The sequence below is a fragment of the Gekko japonicus genome, unplaced genomic scaffold, assembly GCF_001447785.1.
Source record: "Gekko japonicus isolate JY-2015 unplaced genomic scaffold, Gekko_japonicus_V1.1 scaffold765, whole genome shotgun sequence".
Classification (NCBI taxonomy): domain Eukaryota; kingdom Metazoa; phylum Chordata; class Lepidosauria; order Squamata; family Gekkonidae; genus Gekko; species Gekko japonicus.
The window spans coordinates 795,444-813,725 of record NW_015163110.1 but is presented as its reverse complement, the minus strand read 5'-3'; the positions used below and the strand labels follow the sequence as shown (position 1 = coordinate 813,725).

General features: G+C 53.2%; 1 protein-coding gene across 1 annotated transcript in view; it reads right to left on the bottom strand.

Moving 5' to 3' along the window:
- LOC107106632 (phospholipid-transporting ATPase ID-like) overlaps positions 1-18,282 on the bottom strand; it is a gene marked incomplete at its 3' end in the record, with an annotated part of 44,029 nt that overhangs the window by 11,548 nt on the left and 14,199 nt on the right. The window contains exons 3-8 of the mRNA XM_015406813.1: positions 10,198-10,256; positions 7,532-7,645; positions 5,463-5,561; positions 3,081-3,142; positions 2,391-2,463; positions 809-879 (exon numbers count right to left, since the gene is read on the bottom strand). Of these exons, the coding sequence (XP_015262299.1) occupies positions 809-879; positions 2,391-2,463; positions 3,081-3,142; positions 5,463-5,561; positions 7,532-7,645; positions 10,198-10,256 (478 nt within the window). The remainder of the gene's footprint in view (positions 1-808; positions 880-2,390; positions 2,464-3,080; positions 3,143-5,462; positions 5,562-7,531; positions 7,646-10,197; positions 10,257-18,282) is intronic.

Genomic DNA, 18,282 nt, shown 5'->3' with positions numbered 1-18,282 from the left:
GCGTGCTTGAAACAGTTGAGCTGGGTAGGAAGGATGACTGTTGCGGGCCTCTGAAAACTGCCCCCCCCCGCCCAATTAACTTGTGAAAGCCACTGCCACAAGATGTGGGTGGGAAGGTTTTTTTGGGGGGAACCCGTAGAGATGAAATATATTGTGAACTTAATCAAGCTTGTGTTCAGGGACACTGAACCTCTTAATATTAAATGCTGTTGAGAGAATGGGGGAGGGCAAACAGCTCTTTGAGCTTCCAGAGGCCTCTGGAAGGCTGCAGTTGGGAACAGAATGCTAGCTGCTAGCTAAGAACCTTGAATCTGGTCCAGCGAGGCCATACATATTGATGCTCTCTAGAGTGTGCCTAAAATTAAAAACAACATACAAACCTGACTTGCCCAAACTTTCCAAGGAGATGCAAGGCCATTGTTCACATTAGTGTTTGTCAGTCATTGTCATGATTTAATTTTATGGATACTTTGGACATATAGAGAGGATGAACGAAAGGAGACTAAACAAGTATACAAGACGAGTGTGGACGGGAGAGTTGAAAGGGGTCGACCTCAGCGAACGTACCTCAATCAGACTGAGGACATTTTTAGCAAAGGCCAGTTTAGGAGTACCCTAATTAAGTTAATAACAATGTACCTACCTATATAGTTTAAGTTTAAAAAATTTGGCTCTCAAAATAAATTTCAATCATTGTACTGTTGATATTTGGCTCTCTTGACTAATGAGTTTGCCCACCACTGGCCTAGCCCCTGATTTCTGGGCCTGCCCAGCGGTTCTCGCCATGGCAAAGGCAGTGCAGACTCACCCATCCAGTTCAGCCGTCTCGATGTAGATCAGGCTGTGGGGCTCGCTGCTGGACAGCAAGAGCAAGTCGGCCTGCGAGGACGGGGAGAGCGGCGAGAGTCAGGCCGAGGGAGGTGGCTCCTTCCCCACATGCCCCTCCCCCTCCCTCGTTTCTGCCCACAGGTGAGGTGGAGGGCAGGCAGGTGGGGCTGCGCATCCAGGTGTGCTTCCGCTTTGGCTACGCCCATGCCGGAGGCACACACGCTTCCCTCACTGGATCAGGGCGCACATTGTTACATGAACTATACAATTATTACCATAAATTACAAGCAGAAGAAGTCAATAATCTGATGTGGAGCCGGTAAGCGATTTACCAATGGCTCTGGAGGCATCTTCTTCCACACGCAGAAGCAAGAGGCTCAAGCACCCATGGTGGCTGGACCTGCCTTCTCACCCCCTCCCCCTGGGCCCCAATAGCCGGTTCGCCAGTGGGCTGCTGGGCTGCTTGTGCCCGTTGGGTGGGACCAGGAGGCTCCTCTCCATCCCCCAGCACTGCAGGGACGCAGGAGGGGAGAGAAGCTGTTGTCCTCGGTTGTCCCCGCAAGGGTGGAGCTCCATAGGAAGTCTGGAAAGCGGCTTCTGTTTGGCAGCCGTTGGAAACCTGGAGGCCCAGCCCCACAGGCGCGGGGTCGGCTCACCCACCTCTGTCTCCTCAGACCGGCAGGGGCTCCCCAGGGTCTTGGGCCTTTTGCACCCCCTCCCACCTGGTCCTTCTAACCAGACTTTCCGCACACAAAGCAGAGGCCATTGGCAAAGCCTCTGCAAAGGAGGAAGCTTCCGTGCACTCCCTGTGCATTCTCCCGTCTCCCCTCCCGTCTTTTGGGCAGGCTCTCAGCACAGCCCAAAGTTCAGATCTCCCCGGCTGGGACTACAGAAGGCCTGGCAGACAGACTGCTATAACGGCATGGTGCTGCCACAACTCCAAATGGCTGCTGTGGATTCCCCCCCCAAAAAACCTAACCAGCCCACCCCACCCCCGTGCCGTGGGCCACTGCAAGCGACAGGGAGGCAGGGCGGGGGGGAATGTGTGGAAATCTGCCATATGCAATATGGAAGTCCTTCTGCACCCAAAGAGTGATGAACACATGGAACTCACTGCCATAGGAGGTGGTGGCAGCTACAAGCATGGACGGCTTCAAGAGGGAATTGGATAAGCAAATGGCGCAGAGGCCATCAGTGGCCCCTATTAGCCACAAGGTATAGATAGGAACTCTCGGGCTGGGGCAAGGGATGCTCTGTCTTCTTGGTGCTTGGGGGGGGGTCAACAGTGGGAGGGCTCCTAGTGTCCTGTGGCCCCACTGCTGGACCTCCTGATGGCACCTGGTATTTCTGGCCACTGTGTGACACAGAGTGTTGGACTGGATGAGCCACTGGCCTGACCCAACATTTGGCTTCTCTGATGTTCTTATGTTCATGCCTACAGCTGCCCAAGGAAAGACACCCACAATCCACCACCCCCACCCCCACGGGAAACCCCTCTGCCCCCCCCGGTTCCGCCCCTCCAGCAGCAGCTCCCCCCCCCCCGAGCTCGGCCTCTTGCTCACCGTCACAAAGTTGTTTTTCTCCAGCTTGATGACGTCCCCCACCTCCACATTCCGCCAGCACTCGGCCTTCAGCCTGGAAGAGGGAAACCACACCGGCAAAAGGCCCAGTGAGGGGGGAGAGGGAGGCCGGGGGGGGTCCCCCCCTGACCTCCCAAACACCCTTGCAAGAGGAAGCCTGGGCTACGCCCCCCCCCCGATCCTTATCCTCTGTTTGGGCAACACACAACCGGGTTTTACAAAAAGAAACACCCCCCGCGCACATCTGCAGGATTCCGATGATGTCGTTGTTGATGATGCCTTGATTTGGATGTCAGAGAAAGGTGGGTCTAACTCGAAACGCAAGCTTTATTTTTTTGGGGGGGATCGTTAGCCATGGGGTGAGCACAGCTCTGTCACAGTGGGGACCAAAGGGGGTGGGCAACCATCTTCTTCCTTCTGTTGGACCCAGGTTCGAAACCCCACTACAAAAGCTGGCTGGGCGACGCTGGGCAGTCACGCACTCTCTCAGCCCGATCTGCCTCACAGGGTTGTTGTGGGGATACGATGGAGGAGAGGGGAAGGCTGGAAGCCACTTGGGGGGTCCCCATTGCAGAGAAAGTGAATGAAGCAGCCCCACAACCGACAGGTGGGAGTCCGTGCCCCAGACCCTCGGGTTGCTGGACCCCCAGGAGGAGTCCAGCCGGGCCTCACCTGCCGTTGAGCAGCACCTGGACAGGGCGGTTGTTGACCTGCTTGTCGCTTTGGTGTCGATTCTGGAAAACACGGAGACAGACGCAAACTGGGGTGAGGCGCTCGGGCCGGACCCTCCCACTTCTTCCCCAGGGTGGAACGTCCCATGGATCTAGGGTTGCCAACCTCCAGGTGGGATCTAGCGCTCTCCCACACTTACAGCAGAGATCCGTTCCTCTGGCGGAAACGGCTGCTTTGGAGGACGGGTGCTGGGGCACAAGACCCTCCGGGGGCTCCCTTCCCTTCCCTCCCCAAACCCCGCCCCCCTCCTCAGGCTCCACCCTGAAACCCCCAGGGATTCCCCAGACCAGAGTTGGCAACCAAATGCACACAATGCCTGCCGCCGGCATCTGCTCGACCTGGGAATCCTGTCCCTGGCTGGCTCGAAGGTACCAGGCGGAGACGGGGAGGACTCCGCTGGCCCCTCGCAGAGGGCCAAGGCAGCAGTCCTGGGGGAGGCCTTCTCCTCGGCCTGCCTGGAGGGACACCCCGCCCCCGCCACCACACAAACACACACACACACACACACAAGTTCCCCAAAAGGCCTGGGAGCAGGGTTTGAGCGGGCTACCCGAGACAGTGTGAGCAGTCAGTGTGGTGCGGTGGCAAAAAAGGCAAATCCAGCTGTGGAGTCTTGTGAGCTCCAGGCATTAAAGTTGCGAGCAAGTGATTTGGCTACTGCATAAATTTGTTTGCTCTGGAGCAGTGATCCCTCTAAGCTGTGGAGTCTTGTGAACAAAAATCCTACTTTGTAAGCTGCTGGCATTAAAGTTGTGAGTGAGCGATTTGGCTACTGCATAAATTAGTTTGCTCTGGAGCCCTCCTTCCTGAGCGAAGACAAAAATGTTTGAGCCAGAGGCTAAAAAACTGTGAGCCAACTCACACTAACTCAGTTTAGAGGGAACACTGGTCTTGGGTTGTATGTAAAATTCGATTTTAATGTATTGTATAGATTGTTTTAGAGGTATTGTTTGCTGGTTTTATTGTTGTAAGCCGCCCTGAGCCGCTTTGGCGGGAGGGCGGGATAAAAATAAAATAAAATAAATTAAATATATAAATAAATAAAAAGGCCATAGCATCGAAATCGCAGGAGGTCCCTCTGTATACTGCCTTGGTCAGGCCGCACCTTTTGGGTATGTTGTACGGCTATCTTTCGGCTATGCTCCTGCAGAGTGCAAGGGGTTGGACTAGATGACCTGCAAGATCCCTTCCAACTCTACATTCTGTGATTCTACTGCATGCAGTTCTGGGGGCCTCACTTCCACAAAAAGGATGTGGACAAAATCAAAAGAGTGCAGGAGAGAGCGATGAGGATGATCAGGAGTCTGGAGACTGAGCCCTATGAGGAAAGGCTAAGGGCCCTGGGAATGTTTAGTTTGGAGAAGAGGAGACTGAGGGGGGACAGGATTGCTCTCTTTAGATATTTGAAAGGCTGTCATGTGGAGGAGGAGGGCAAGGAGCTGTTCCAGTTGGCAGCAGAGGACAGGACCCGAAGCAACGGGTTGAAATGACATGCAGAAAGGTATCGGCTGGATATTAGGAAGAACTTTTTCACGGTCAGAGTGGTTCAAAGGTGGGATCAGCTGCCTGGGGAGGTGGTTTTAGCTCCCCTTCAGTGGCAGCCTTCAAGAAGAGGCTGGGCGAATATTTGTCAGAGATGCTGTAGGCTGGTCCTGCATCGGGCGGCAGGGGGTTGGACTAGATGGTCTCTATGGGCCCTTCCAACTCTCTATGATTCTACGGCCCCTTTGGCTCATGTCTGTCTGCAAGGCCTACGGAGACCCACAGCATCCTGCAGAAGGGGCTTCCCAGGTCACCTCAGAGTGCGGTTAGCGGGCAAGCCCTCTTCCCACCATGGCCCACTGAGCTACTGCAAACTGGCCACTCCCTCCCCTCGGGCGAGGCTGGATTTGGCGTTCGCAGCACCCCGCTAGCTTGCAGTCAACCTCACGGCACCCGGCCTCTGAAGGCCGCTGCTGCGTGGAGGCCCCCACCTCTCCTGGTCTGCTGCTCCCCCCCCCCCCCCCCCCGGGGCCTCCCTCTCCCCTCCCCAGTTCTGAGCCATTGTGACCGGAGGAAGCTTCCCTGATGGGACCTTTCTCCCTGGGGCAGCTCTTCCACTGGCTGCCTGGTGACCGGTTTTCCCAGTGGGCACGGGTGTTTTGGTCAGTTGCTGTGCAGCCAGTCCCCTGGCCAGGACCAGGACCAGGGCAGCAGCAGCAGAGACGGCCAACCTGCCACCCCCTTCGGGCTGCCCCTCCCAGGCCCGCTGGGCTCAGAGGCTGGGCTGTCAGTCGCCAGCTGAGAAAGGGAAACGTTTCCTTCCGGGACCGGGTGGCTTACAAAGTCGTCGATGGCGTCCTTCGCGGCAGACACGGCCAGCACCAAGACCAAGGGGACCACCGTGGTGAACCAGGAGAGGGAGGAGATCTGCGGGATCAGCTGCAGGAGCAGAAGCGGGGGGGGGGGGGGGGGAGAGGCAGTCAACATGGCTTCCGGGCGCATCGGCACGTGCATCGCAATGGGCTCGCCCTGCCCACCCTCCACCCCCGCCCCGGCGGGTTCAACTGCAGTATTGCCTGCAAGGAGTCAAAGCTGACCACACTCTACTACTACTGCTCCCGATGACTGGCCACTTGCTCCTCTGATTCCTCCCCAGTGCTTTTTTTTGGGGGGGGGTCACTCAAGCACAGGCCATCCGCGACAGCGCCCCGAGGGCCACACAACCCCCTCTGCACCCCGTCTGGCTCTCTTCTCCTTTGCTGGCCACGGCCAGCGTCTCCAGTGCAAGCCCTACCCCACCCCCTTCACGAGGAGCGCAGGGGGGCCGTCTGGACACAGGCACCACCACCAGGCCAGCAGCGGGGGCTGAAGCGAAGGGTCTGCAGGGGAGGAGCCTCCTGGGCCCAATGCACCCACGCCCACCTTCACCCCACGAGAGAAACCCACGCCACAGCAAGAATGCCGTGTGGGGAAACCCCTTCCCTGAAGCTGTACAGGGTAAGCGGTGGGGGTGGGGAAACCCCACAAGCAGATCATAGAATCATAGAATGTGAGAGTGGGAAGGGACCTTGCAGGTCATCCAGTCCAGCCCCCTGCACTCTGCAGGAGCACAGCCGAAAGAGGGCCCTACAACATACCCGATTACCCGAAAGAGGGTCGTCCAGCCGCTTGAAGACGTCCAGCGAAGGAGCCTCCGCCCCCTCCCGAGGCAGACTGTTCCACTGCTCAACCACCCTTACAGTTAGGAAGTTTCTCCTGATATTTAGCCGGTAACGACTCCCTTGTAATTTCCACCCATTCAATCTAGTCTTGCAATCCGAAGCAAGAGAGACTAGATCCGCTCCATCTTCTACAGGGCAGCCCTTCAGATACTTGAAGACTGCAATCGTGTCCCCTCTAAGCCTTCTCTTTCCCAGGCTAAACAGACCCAACTCTCTCAGCCTTTCCTCATAAGACTTGGATCCAAACCCTCTCAGGGGACACCAAGCCCTACAAGGAAAGGCTGAGGGACTTGGGAATGTTCAGACTGGAGAAGAGGAGGTTGAGGGGGGACGTGATTGCTCTCTTTGATTATCTGAAGGGCGGTCACTTAAGAGGAGGGCAGGGAACTGTTCCTGTTGGCAGCAATCATGGGTTTAAATTCAGGGCGGGAAGGTACCGGCTGTATCTTAAGGTAAAGGTAAAGGTTCCCTTGCTGGAAAGCCAGTCGAGTCCGACTCTAGGGTTGTGGTGCTCATCTCCGTTTCCAAGCCGAAGAGCCAGCGCTGTCCGAAGATGTTTCCATGGTCATGTGGCCGGCATGACTAAACACCAAGGTGCACGTAACGCTGTTACCTTCCCACCAAAGTGGTACCTATTATCTACTTGCAATTTCTTGCTTTCGAACTGCTAGGTTGGCAGGAGCTGGAACTAGAGACGGGAGCTCACTCTGTCATGCGGCACACTCGGGTCTCGAACTGCGGAACTACTGACCTTCCACAGCCTGCAGGTCAGCATCTTAACCACTTGAGCCACCGCAGCTCCATGGCTGTATCTTAGGGAAAGCTTTTTCTACAGGCAGAGTTGTGCCACAGTGGAATGGGCGGCCTGGGGAGGTGGTGAGCCTCCCCCTCCCTGGCAGTCTTCAAGCAGCGTCTGGACAAACCCTGGTCAGGGATGCTCTAGGGGGCTGGTCCTGCACTGAGCAGACTAGGTGGCCTGTGTGGCTCCCTCCCGACTCTGTGATTCTATGATTCTGTGTCCCGAGGACCTTTTCTGCTCCCGTACCCACATGCACTGCTGCAGATTCAGGGCGCCATGAGACTACCACCAGCCACAAAACTGCTCTTTCAAAACAGAACCCCCTCCTGACCCCTTGGGCCGACCTCAGGACCCTCTCACAGTTGGGTAAGGAAAGGCGTTTCCTCTACCTGTAAAATGAGAAGGAAGAGGAAGTAGGCGTTGGCAATCCTCTGGAACTGCTCAAAGAGGTTGAGAGGCAGGAAGGTGAACAAGTTGTACTTGGCGGTCTTGATGGAGTTTCTCTGGGGAAAGACAAAGGAGCAAACAATGCAGAGGCTGAGATCAGAAGGGAAATGGCCTTGAGTCAGCCCGTTTCCCACCACTTGCCTGGCACTGGCGGCCCTGCCTGGCTGTGTGGCTGCCGGCGAGGGCTCTGCCGCGGCTCCTGCACCGCAAGATCAGCACCCGAACCAAAGGCTTATGGCCCAGCAAGTCTAACGCAAAGGGAGGAAGGGGCATTTGCTAACAATGCAGGGTGACGTTTCCTTCAAGGCCTACATGATTAGGGATGGGCACGAACCGAACCACAAGGCAAAATCTGTCACAAATTTTGCCCTGTTCCTAGTTCGCGAACCAAAGTTCACGACAGGTTTACCGTCAAAAACTCCAGCAAACTTTTAAAGTAGTTAGTGGGTAGAGCAGAAAGCAGAGGGTTAAAGGGACTCCGAATCCCTTTAAACCCCTGTTTTCTATTCCCCATGGAAGCTGCAAAAAGCCACTCCTGGCCACTCACCTGTTATTCAGGCTTTCTTGTACACTCCCTTTAAACTTTAAAGGGACAGCACAAGCCGCCCTGAACCTCCGGGGAGGGCGGGGTATAAATATAAATAATAAATAAATAAATAAATAAAATAAGACAGCCTGAAACAGCTGAGCAGCGAGGAGTAGGCTGATCCCTTGTCGCCAGCTGTTTTTCGGGCTCTCTGCAAACCCTGTTTAAAGGGACAGCGGTTTGTGGGGCCACGAAGCACAAACTGACACGAACCATATACATGCCCATCCCTATACATGATCCTGCAAAAGAAGGGGGGGGAGTGGCACTGAGCAGGACAGAAAATGAATAGTTGGCTTTCATACCCTGCTCTTCTCTGCCCTGAGGAATCTCAAAGCCGCTTACCATCGCCTTTCTCTTCCTCTCCCCCCAACAGACGCCCCGTGAAATAAGTGGGGTTGAGAGAGTTCTGAGCGAACTGTGACTGGCCCAAGGCCACCCAGCAGGCTTCACGGTGAGGAGGAGTGGGGAATCAAACCCGATTCTCCAGATCAGAGTCCGCCACTCATCACCACCACACCACGCAACCCTGAGTCGGCAGCCCCAGCAGTGTGCGAAGGACTTTCACGTCTGGAGGAGAGAGCTTTGTGATGCCGCAGGGAGTCCAAAGCAGCACACATGATCCAGGGATGGCTGCTAAACGGCCACCCAACAGGGGCCAGCCCAAGTCGGCCCCTGCTTGCCGTGCCCACAGGCTCCATTCCCACCCCTGTCGTGGTGAGGGGCTCTGAGGCCCCCAGCAGAGGCTTCCTTTGGGCCTGGCAGCTCTGCAGCAGGTAGAACCACCCAGCGTCCTTTCCAGGGCTGTGGGAAGCAGGCAGGCTGCAACCTTCGGCGTCCCCGGCTAGGCCAAGCCTCTCTCTCTCTCTCTCTCAGGCACCTTCTGCAGGCCGTGCCTCAGCAGCAGGATCCCAGAGGGCTGCTGCCCCAGCAAGGGGGAACTCTGCGGCAGCAGGGCCAGAAGCAGGCCCATAGCCAGGGTTTTTTCATTTGGGGGGGGCCTTTCAAAAAGTCGGGGGGGGGCACGGAAATCCACACACGGCCTCCACTTCTCCAAGCCGAGTCCAGACATGTGCAGCCTCCCCCCACTCCTCTCCAAAAGTTGTGGGGCCTTGGGAAGAAGTCAGGGGGCCGGGCCCTGGGGGCCCCCACTGTGGCTACAGGCCTGGCCAGAAGGCACAGAACTGATGCACCAGAATCACCCGTGGGAAGCGGAATCCAAAACCTCTGATATGGCCTCCCGGCTGGCCACTCTTGAGCGCCGGTGCCATTCAGTGGGCTCAGCGCCAAGGATGTGCGCTACTTACTGCCCCCTCCCATGACCACTGGGAGCTCTGGGCCCCTGAGCAATCTCTCGGCGCACAACCAAATCTCTGCAGGATGTTCAGACGGTGAAGCCGCAGAGGCAGAAGCCACATCACTGGAGCACTGCCTGATCACAGATTAGATGACAGGCGTGGGTGGGCAGCCCCCCACAGCAGAGAACAGCCAGGTCGATTCCAAGAAAGCAGGATGCAAACCAACCTACGGGCGGCTGCTTCCCGGAAGGGGCCGGGCTCGGCACAGCACCCTCTTCACTGCAGGGCTGGAGCCAAGGGGCCCATGCCCGCCCAGACCGACAACCTCACCCCTCCTGGTCGGCTGAGAGCGGGCCAGCCGACTGGGCCCAAACCGGCCCGCTCCAAAGGGCTCCCAGCCTCCGCTCTCTCCACCCAGCCAACCCAACGGCTGAGGTGGGGCTTCAGAAGAGGACGCCCAGAGCGCGTGTGGGGCTCTGGACACAACAGCTGAGGAGCACTCTCCCTCCCCCCCGCCTCTCCCCGCCACCGCCCAGCACCTCACCAAGTTTGGGGTTTGTTTGACATTCCTTGTCAACAGTTTCTTTGCCAACTTCCAGGAGTCCAGAGCAGGCCAGAGTCACTGAAAGAATTCCAGCCCAGACCAAGGGAATCCGCCCCCCACCCCCCGCAAGGGCAGTCAGACTTCCCTGCCGCAGCAAGCCCCTCGCTCCGCTGTACTCACAGCATATTCGAACTGCAGGTTGAAGAGCCGGTTGTTTGCGCGCAGGTGCCTTTCTTCCTCTGCAGAGAAGAGAGAACGAGTCAGACGAGAGGAGGCGGAGGGGCAAGCCGGGCACACCGTAGTACCCACCTTGGCCGAGGCGGGCGAGACGCCAGGAGGAGGAAGCAGAGGGGGCCCTGGCTGCACCAGCCCTCTCTCAAGGGCACCACGAAGCAGCCCCTGGCAGCCAGGAGCAGCCCAGGTCTGCGGGAAGGCCGGAGGCGCTCCTAGGACGCATCCAGCACTGTCCTTCTGACTGCACGGCATGTCGGTGGGGCAGAGAGCTGCTACATGAACTCCTGCCCTCATCTCTCCAGGTTTAACGCAGCCTCAGGGCGCTCTCTCTCTCTCTCTCTCCTGGCCCTGCGGCGCCTCCCAGACTCCCTCCCCTAACAGTCCTCTGGGCATCACAGCAACCCAACCTCGACCCAATCTTTTTGTCAAAAGGGAAGGGGGGGGGGGGGGGGAGGATAGGGAAATTAATCGGGGGAAAGAGGACTCCCCCCCCATTTTCCCCAGAGGACTTCATTCCATTTTTTTCTGATTAAAAAACTGGAGAACTGGAAGAAAAGAAACTTTCTTTAAATCTCTTCTCTTTTCGAATGAGTGAAATGCTTCTTACGGCAAGGTTTTCCGCATTCAAAGTGTACGGCATCTGAAAGTCGTGGGACCTTCAGTTTTTCCAACGGAAGGACCGGGAAATTTTGTTGAGCACTGTGTGTGTGTGTGTGTGGGGACTCCTATCAAGTATTTTGTCTTGAGTAGAGCACTTTACTCACTCTAGACATGCAGGATGAAAATGTCCGAGGAATTTGGGGCAACACTAAAAAAAACCCTATGATCTTTTTTCCCTTTCAAATGAGTTAAAATAAAACACAACATTTTACTCAAAACGTGTCATATGAAAACTTTTATGTAAGACAATTTGCAGCACTAGACAATCCTTTTTAAAAAAAATTTTATTAAAAATACCTTTATTACAATAAACACAGTATCACACTCTTTAAGAACATAAGAGAAGCCAATGTTGGATCAGGCCAGTGGCCCATCCAGTCCCACACTCTGTGTCACACAGTGGCCAGAAATACCAGGTGCCATCAGGAGGTCCAGCAGTGGGGCCAGGCCACTAGGAGCCCTCCCACTGTTGTCCCCCCCCCCCGCAAGCACCAAGAATACAGAGCATCCCTTGCCCCAGGCCGAGAGTGTACCTTGTGGCTAATAGCCACCGAGGGACCTCTGCTCCATATGCTTATCTAATTCCCTCTTGAAGCTGCCCATGCTTGTAGCCACCTCCTCCTCCTGTGGCAGTGAATTCCATGTGTTAATCACTCTTTGGGTGAAGAAGTACTTCCTTTTATCCGTTCTAACCCGACCGCTCAGCAATTTCATGGAGTGCCCATAAGGAGTTCTCGTATTGTGAGAAAGGGAGAAAAGTACCTCTTTCTCTACCTGCTATTTCCCATGCATCATCTTATAAACCTCAATCATGTCTCCCCTCAGTCGTCGTTTCTCCACGCTAAAGAGTCCCAAGCGCTTTGACCTTTCTTTCTTTCTTTTTTAAACCCCTGAGAGGGTAATTTTATTATTTTTTCATAAGACTATATATAACTACAACAGAAAATAAAGGGAGGGACTACAACTAGGGATAAAGGAAAGATACCCACACTAACTAAAAACCCAAGAGTAGGAGATCATATCCATGTTAATCTATATGTAAGTTAATACGTGTTAGTATAACAATATATTCGTGAGCTTTTTTTTTTAACTACTGCTTCAATATTAGTAAGTTAGTTATTTTGAGAACACTTCTTGAGCATCTTCTTTACTTCAAAGGGCCATTTCAAGAGTCCTTCTGCCCTTACTTCTGCTTTCTCTCTCAAAAATCATACACAGTTTTACTTGCTCCCGCTTCACCCACAGAGTCCTCATCCGTTCCAGAGGTGGCAGAGTCACTTGACTTTGTTTCTTCTTCTTTAAGTTCTTCCCTTGACCCCAGCTGTCATCTCAGAAATTCCTTTGCTTTAAAGATGGAGTCAATCTTCTCTCTTTTATCATTGATTTTAAAGATGACACCTTCAGGATTCGCCCACCTGTACTGTATTCCATTTGTCTGAAGAAATGAGATTAATTCCTTGTAGCTCTTCCTCTTTTGACGAATTTCAAATGGGATATCTTTTAAAGTCTTAACAGTTAAATTCCCACATTTCAGTGGATTTGCCGAAGTTGCCTTTAATATTGCATCTCTGGTTTGTCTTCTTGCAAACTTGACCACAATCTCCCCTGGCAGGCTGGTTTTTTTTAATGTAATTGGAGTATGCCCGATAGGCAGTCTCCATATCTTTGACTATTTCATCTGCTGGTAAGCCTGTTACTGGGGCGATGATCTCACCCAGAGTCTTCTTCAAATCTTCTTTTTCATTTTCAGGCACTCCCTGAAATCTGAGAAATATGTTGGCTTTATCCATTTGCAGCTGTAACAAACGATTCTCCTGCAGTTTTTGTTTAACTTCCACATCTGTCACTCTTATCTTCATCTTCTCCATGTTCCCACTTTGTTTACAGTTCAAAACCGCTTTGCCAGAGCTTGAAAGACTCGTCGGTTCAGTATCGGTGCTCAAGTAAGTCTCTCAAAACAAATTGCTGTTTCTTTCCCCTCCCCCCCCTTTGCTTCGTTAATCTGCTCAAGCGCTTAGGAGGCGTCCCTCCTTGCGCTCCGTTTTTCCCACGGGGGGGGGGATCCGTTTTAGAGAAATAGTCCATTTAATTCAAACTCACATTCATTGTTGGTCATATCTTGACCCCGCTCTCTTCATACGCTATTCCACTCGATCTCCTGCGCTTGTCCCGGTTAGATTGGCTTGTACCCTAAGGTCACCCATCGGCTGGACCATCAGGGCGGGGGAAAGCCTCTATTCTCCGGCATCAAGCCGTCGAAGAGGCTAACCCTCAAAAGCCCCCTGGCCTGGAACCCTTCACAATGACTCAAGCCGTCGAAGAGGCTAACCCTCAAAAGCCCCCTGGCCCGGAACCCTTCACAATGGCTCAGTGGGGGTGCCACTTGAGGTGGCACCCCTCCAAGCCGAAGGTGTGCTAGTCGCCTCCTCGGGCATCGAGGAGAGCGACCGCCATCGCCGATCCACCCACCAGAAGCTCCGCTTTGACCTTTCTTCATAAGGAAAGTGTTCCAACCCTTTGCCCTTATCTGCACTTTCTCCAATGCTATAATATCCTTTCTGGGGTGTGGAGACCAGAATTGCACACAGTACTCCAAATGAGGCCGCAACATCGATTTATACAGGGGCATTATTATACTGTCCTTCTGTCCCAAACTGTTAAAGCATCTGTCCCAGTTGTCATTTAATACATCTCTTATAGGGTTTTTAAAAGATACAACCCTCTAATTTTTCTTTGTCATATCCATCTGTCTAAGGAAATTGATATTTATCTCTGTCCCAACTCTCAAATGTTGATCCTTATCTCCCAAAACCAATTTATTAGTGCAATCAATAAAGCTGAATGATAATATCTAACAATACAGGGAATGGCTAAACCCCTTTTGCTTGGGATGCACACATAAATTGTACTATGGACCCCATATACATTTATCAAATATTGACTGCATTTTTTCCAACACCTCCTGGGATACAGATAATGGTAACATCAAGAATAAAACCACCGCCTTTGCCAAAATCTTCATCTTGAAAGCAGCAATTCTGCCCAACCAAGATCATCTACCAGAGATCCATTTCTTAACACATCAACGCATCCCTCTCTCACCCTCTGGGACAAACAAAACTGAGATGTCCCAAGAAACTAACCTATGCATACAGCAAATCAATCCATTTACAGAAGAAGCGAGAAGAAGAGATTGGATTTATACCCCGCCCTTTACTTGGAGTCTCAGAGCGGCTGACAAACTCCTTTCCCTTCCCCTCCCCACAACAGACACCCTGTGAGGTGGGTGGGGCTGAGAGAGCTCTTTCAAGGACTGCTTTTTCCAGGACAGCTCTTGTCAGAACTATGGCTTGCCCAAGGTTACACCAGTGGGTGCAAGTGAAGGAGTGGGGATTCAAATGCAGCTCTCCCAGATTAGAGCCCGTGCACCTAACCACTACACAAGAAGAAGAAGAAGAAGAGAGATTGAATTTATACCCTACCCTTCACTCGGAGTCTCAGAGTGGCTGACAAACTCCTTTCCCTTCCCCTCCCCACAACAGACACCCTGTGAGGTGGGTGGGGCTGAGAGAGCTCTGACACAAACGGCTCTTTTTCAAGGACAGCTGTGCCAGAGCTTGTGACTGACCCAAGGTCACATCAGCAGGTGCAAGTGGAGGAGTGGGGAATCAAACCCGGTTCTCCCAGATTAGAGTCCGCCCACTTAACCGCTACACCAAACTGGCTCTCCAGAAGCTAGGACCGATCCCAAAAGCCCTAAACATCTCTCTCAAAAAATCCCAAACGTTTTCCCAGGTCCACAAGGTAAAATGCTGCAGAAAACTGTTGTTGATCTGTAAAACTGATCAGCTTAATTAATCTTCTGATACTACCCAACATTTAACTGTTTGCCAAAAAATGTAATTGTTCAAAATCTTTTAAAATGTTAGCTATTATTGAAGTTAATATTTTACAGTCCACATTAAGAAAAGAAGATAAGAGTCAGGTGGGTAGCTGTGTTGGCCTGAAGCGATAGAACAATATTTGAGTCCAGTCAGGCACCTTTAAAACGTTGTTCGTCTTAAAGGTGCCAACTGGACTCAAACTTTGTGCTATTAAGCAAAGACGTTAGCCTACATGCAGACAACCTGGAAGTATCCTTCCCTTTTTTAGGAACTAATGTAATATAAGCATCCTAATAAGTTTCCCAAAACCACGGAGGACTATAGTTTCAATAGAATTAGAGCCAATTTTTCTACAAAGGTTATGCAGAATTCATTTACCAAGCCATCAGGTCCAGGACATTTGCCCATTTTGAGATTTCTAATAGCTAACTTAATTTCCTCCAATCGAACTGGTCTTTACAAATATTGACCATGATCTTCTAAGATATGAGGTATTCTGATAAGTGAAAAAAAATCTGTGCCTCTCCACCTTATCCGCTGGCTCAGCGGCATACAAGCTTGAAAAAAACCTCCCAAAGTCTTCTGCAATCAGATCTGGTGAATCTAGCCTGTTTCCTGAATATATTATCTGTGGGACTCAGTAAGTCATTGATTTATCTGTGAGAAGATTAGCTAATTTCCTGATTTGTTCCCATACTCAAGCAGCAATTGTTTCCCTCTTAGAAGTGTTTTAGAAGTTACAGCAGCATCCATTAGTTTTAAAGTTATTTCTTAGCATTGAGCTTTATTTCTTAACATTACCAACTCCAGTCCTTCTTGTTCAGAACTTTTTCTTTTATATGTTTTTCCCCCGACAGACTAACCTCTAACCAAACTTTATCATTATTCTTAGTCCAATAAGCCTGGTGTGAAATCAGAAACCATCTCATATAGGCCTTAAATTACTCCCAAACTGTACCACAGTTAATACACCCCTGAATTCTTTTGCTACCCGTATTTAAATACTTAAATTGCTTATCTCAATTTGAATAGGGAAATATTCTGAGAAATTGCCTGATCCCGTTTCCCCAGCGGCGACAACCAGCCCAGGCCCAAGGGCCAGCAGGCAACTCTTGCTCCTTGAAGACCGTGGGGCAAATAAAGGTGGATGGGCTCATGGGTGAGGATTGGGTTGCCAGCCTCCAGGAGACGCCTGGAGAGCTCCCGCTCTTACCACTGATCTCCAGGCGACAGAGATCAGTCCCCCTGGGGGAAAAGGCCTGCTTTGGTGGGTGGGCTCCATGGCATTCTACCCTGCTGAGGCCCCTCCCCTCCCCAAACCCACCTCCAGGAATTTCCCAACCCAGGGCTGCAGAGTGCAGAGGGGGTTGGACTAGATGACCTGCAAGGTCCCTTCCCACTCTAACATTCTATAGTTCTATGAACCGTAGATGGGAAGAAGAGAAGGAAGCAGGGAAAGGGGGAAGGCTACCGGGGGGGGGGTGTGCTGAGGGGGGAGGAAAGAAGAAACAGCGGGAGAGGGGAAATGGGGAAATGAGATGCCTCCTCCCACAATGACCTTGTGAGTTCCCTGCTTGCATATATATATATATATATATAGATGTGTGCAAACGTTCTAACGGTTACTTCTCTTTTCCTCTGTGGCCAGAGCATCTGTACCTCTAACTGAACTGGTGCTTCTGAGGAAGTGGTCTCTGTTCTATAAAAGGTGCTGCCAGTGAGCCACAGGAGACCTCGCTGTTTCAACAGAGGCACCAGCGGGCCTCGGCAGAAGGAATCGCGTGGCATTTTTCTAGCAACAGGGCGCTCTTGGTATCTGAAGAAGTGAGCCGTGGCCCACGGAAGCGCCTCCCCTGCCACAGATTCGGTTAGACTGGAAGGTGCTCCTGGACTCTCTGGCTCTTTTCCGCTGCTGCAGACAGACTGACCCGGCCGCCCCTCTTGATCTATCTTGGGGGTCCAGAAGCAGCAAATTGCCCCACAAGCCAGAGGCACTTGGAAGCTGGCGGGAAAGTGACTGGGCAGATGCGAAACCTGCAGGCAGCACCACAAAGATGGTTTGAGGCCAGACAAGTCCAGACATGTCCAGGGACAACTGTGGAGCTTCACTCCAAGAGACAATGGACTATGCGGATCCTAGCCCGCTCCAATCAGGGGGCTGGGTTCCTGGCCGAGAAGCCAATGGGACTCTCGCCCACTGCAAATAACCTATTGGGAAGTGGGGGGGTGTTTTGGGTGGCGGTTTCTTGGGGAATATAAGCCGGCCTGCGAGCCGGCCAAAGCTGTCTTGTTCCTGACTGAATAAAGTACGCTTGCTGAAATCACTCTCCGTCTGCGTACTTTTCACTGGTTTGATGGTTTGAGGCCAGACAGTCTGTTGCTCCTCGTCCTCCTCCTCAGTGTTCACTGGGAGCCAACCGAGTGGAGCCAGCAAATCCAAGAGACCGGGGCAATGGGGGGGGGGGAGCAGCCCGGCTGGAGGCAAAAGAGAGAGGCAGAAATGGGAAGAGACGCAAGGCTGGGGTCCTCACACACCCTGAGGGGGCAAACAAGACACGCCCCCCACAGACCCTCGCCCTCCCGCCGCTCTTGACAATGCCCTGGTCCCAGGGAACGACAGGATGCCTCTCATGTGCAGAGCTTACAGGATCCTCGCTACGCCCGCTGCGGTACTGAGAAGGAAAGTGGCTCTTGGCTCCCACCTGAAGAGGCACACCGCAACAGTCTGTCGAAACAGCCATACGATGGACGAAGGCGTTCCTGGCGCATGGCAGCAGCGCTGAGGTTGCGCCTGGGGAAGAGCCTCCCCGCTCGGAAGCAACCGGCCATGGCCCAGCAGTGGGGTCTGCAGGCGTCCCTCGCTTATTAAGGAGGCAGAGGACCCCTGCGGAGAGGAGGGGGGGGCAGCACAAAGATTTACTCGCTCGATCCATCACTCACCAGAAGGCCCCAAGCGGCCACCTCTTCCCAGCCCCACGGGCCACGGGGAGAGCCGGTCAGTCAGAGGGCTCCCGGGCCCTCCCTGCCCCTGGTCCTCCAGGGCCCCTGGCCTCTGCACTCCGCTTGGCCTCCTGCCCGCAACACGGACCACGCCCACTGTTGTGTACTAAGCCTCGCCTGAACAGGCCCAGCTTGGGGCCACAGAACAATGGACGGCGAGGGTCCTGGTATGGGCCTACCACCCAGAAATGCCTCTGTAAACAGCCTATTGTGCGGAGTGTGGTGTGATGGGTGTGCCGTTTTACGGGCTTACAAGCAGGGCTCTGATCCCTGCTAAGGTGTCTTTTAGTCTTGAGCTGTTATCACAATAAGGCATGAGCTGACCACTAACACGTGTCGAACCCAATATATTTCACCCACCTTGCCTCTCCATCTAGGGCAGGGGTGGCCGAACTGTGGCTCAGGAGCCGCACGCGGCTCTTTCACACCTATTGTGCGGCTCCTGGCAGGGCAGCTGGGGAAGCTAAATATCATTAGCAAACAAATA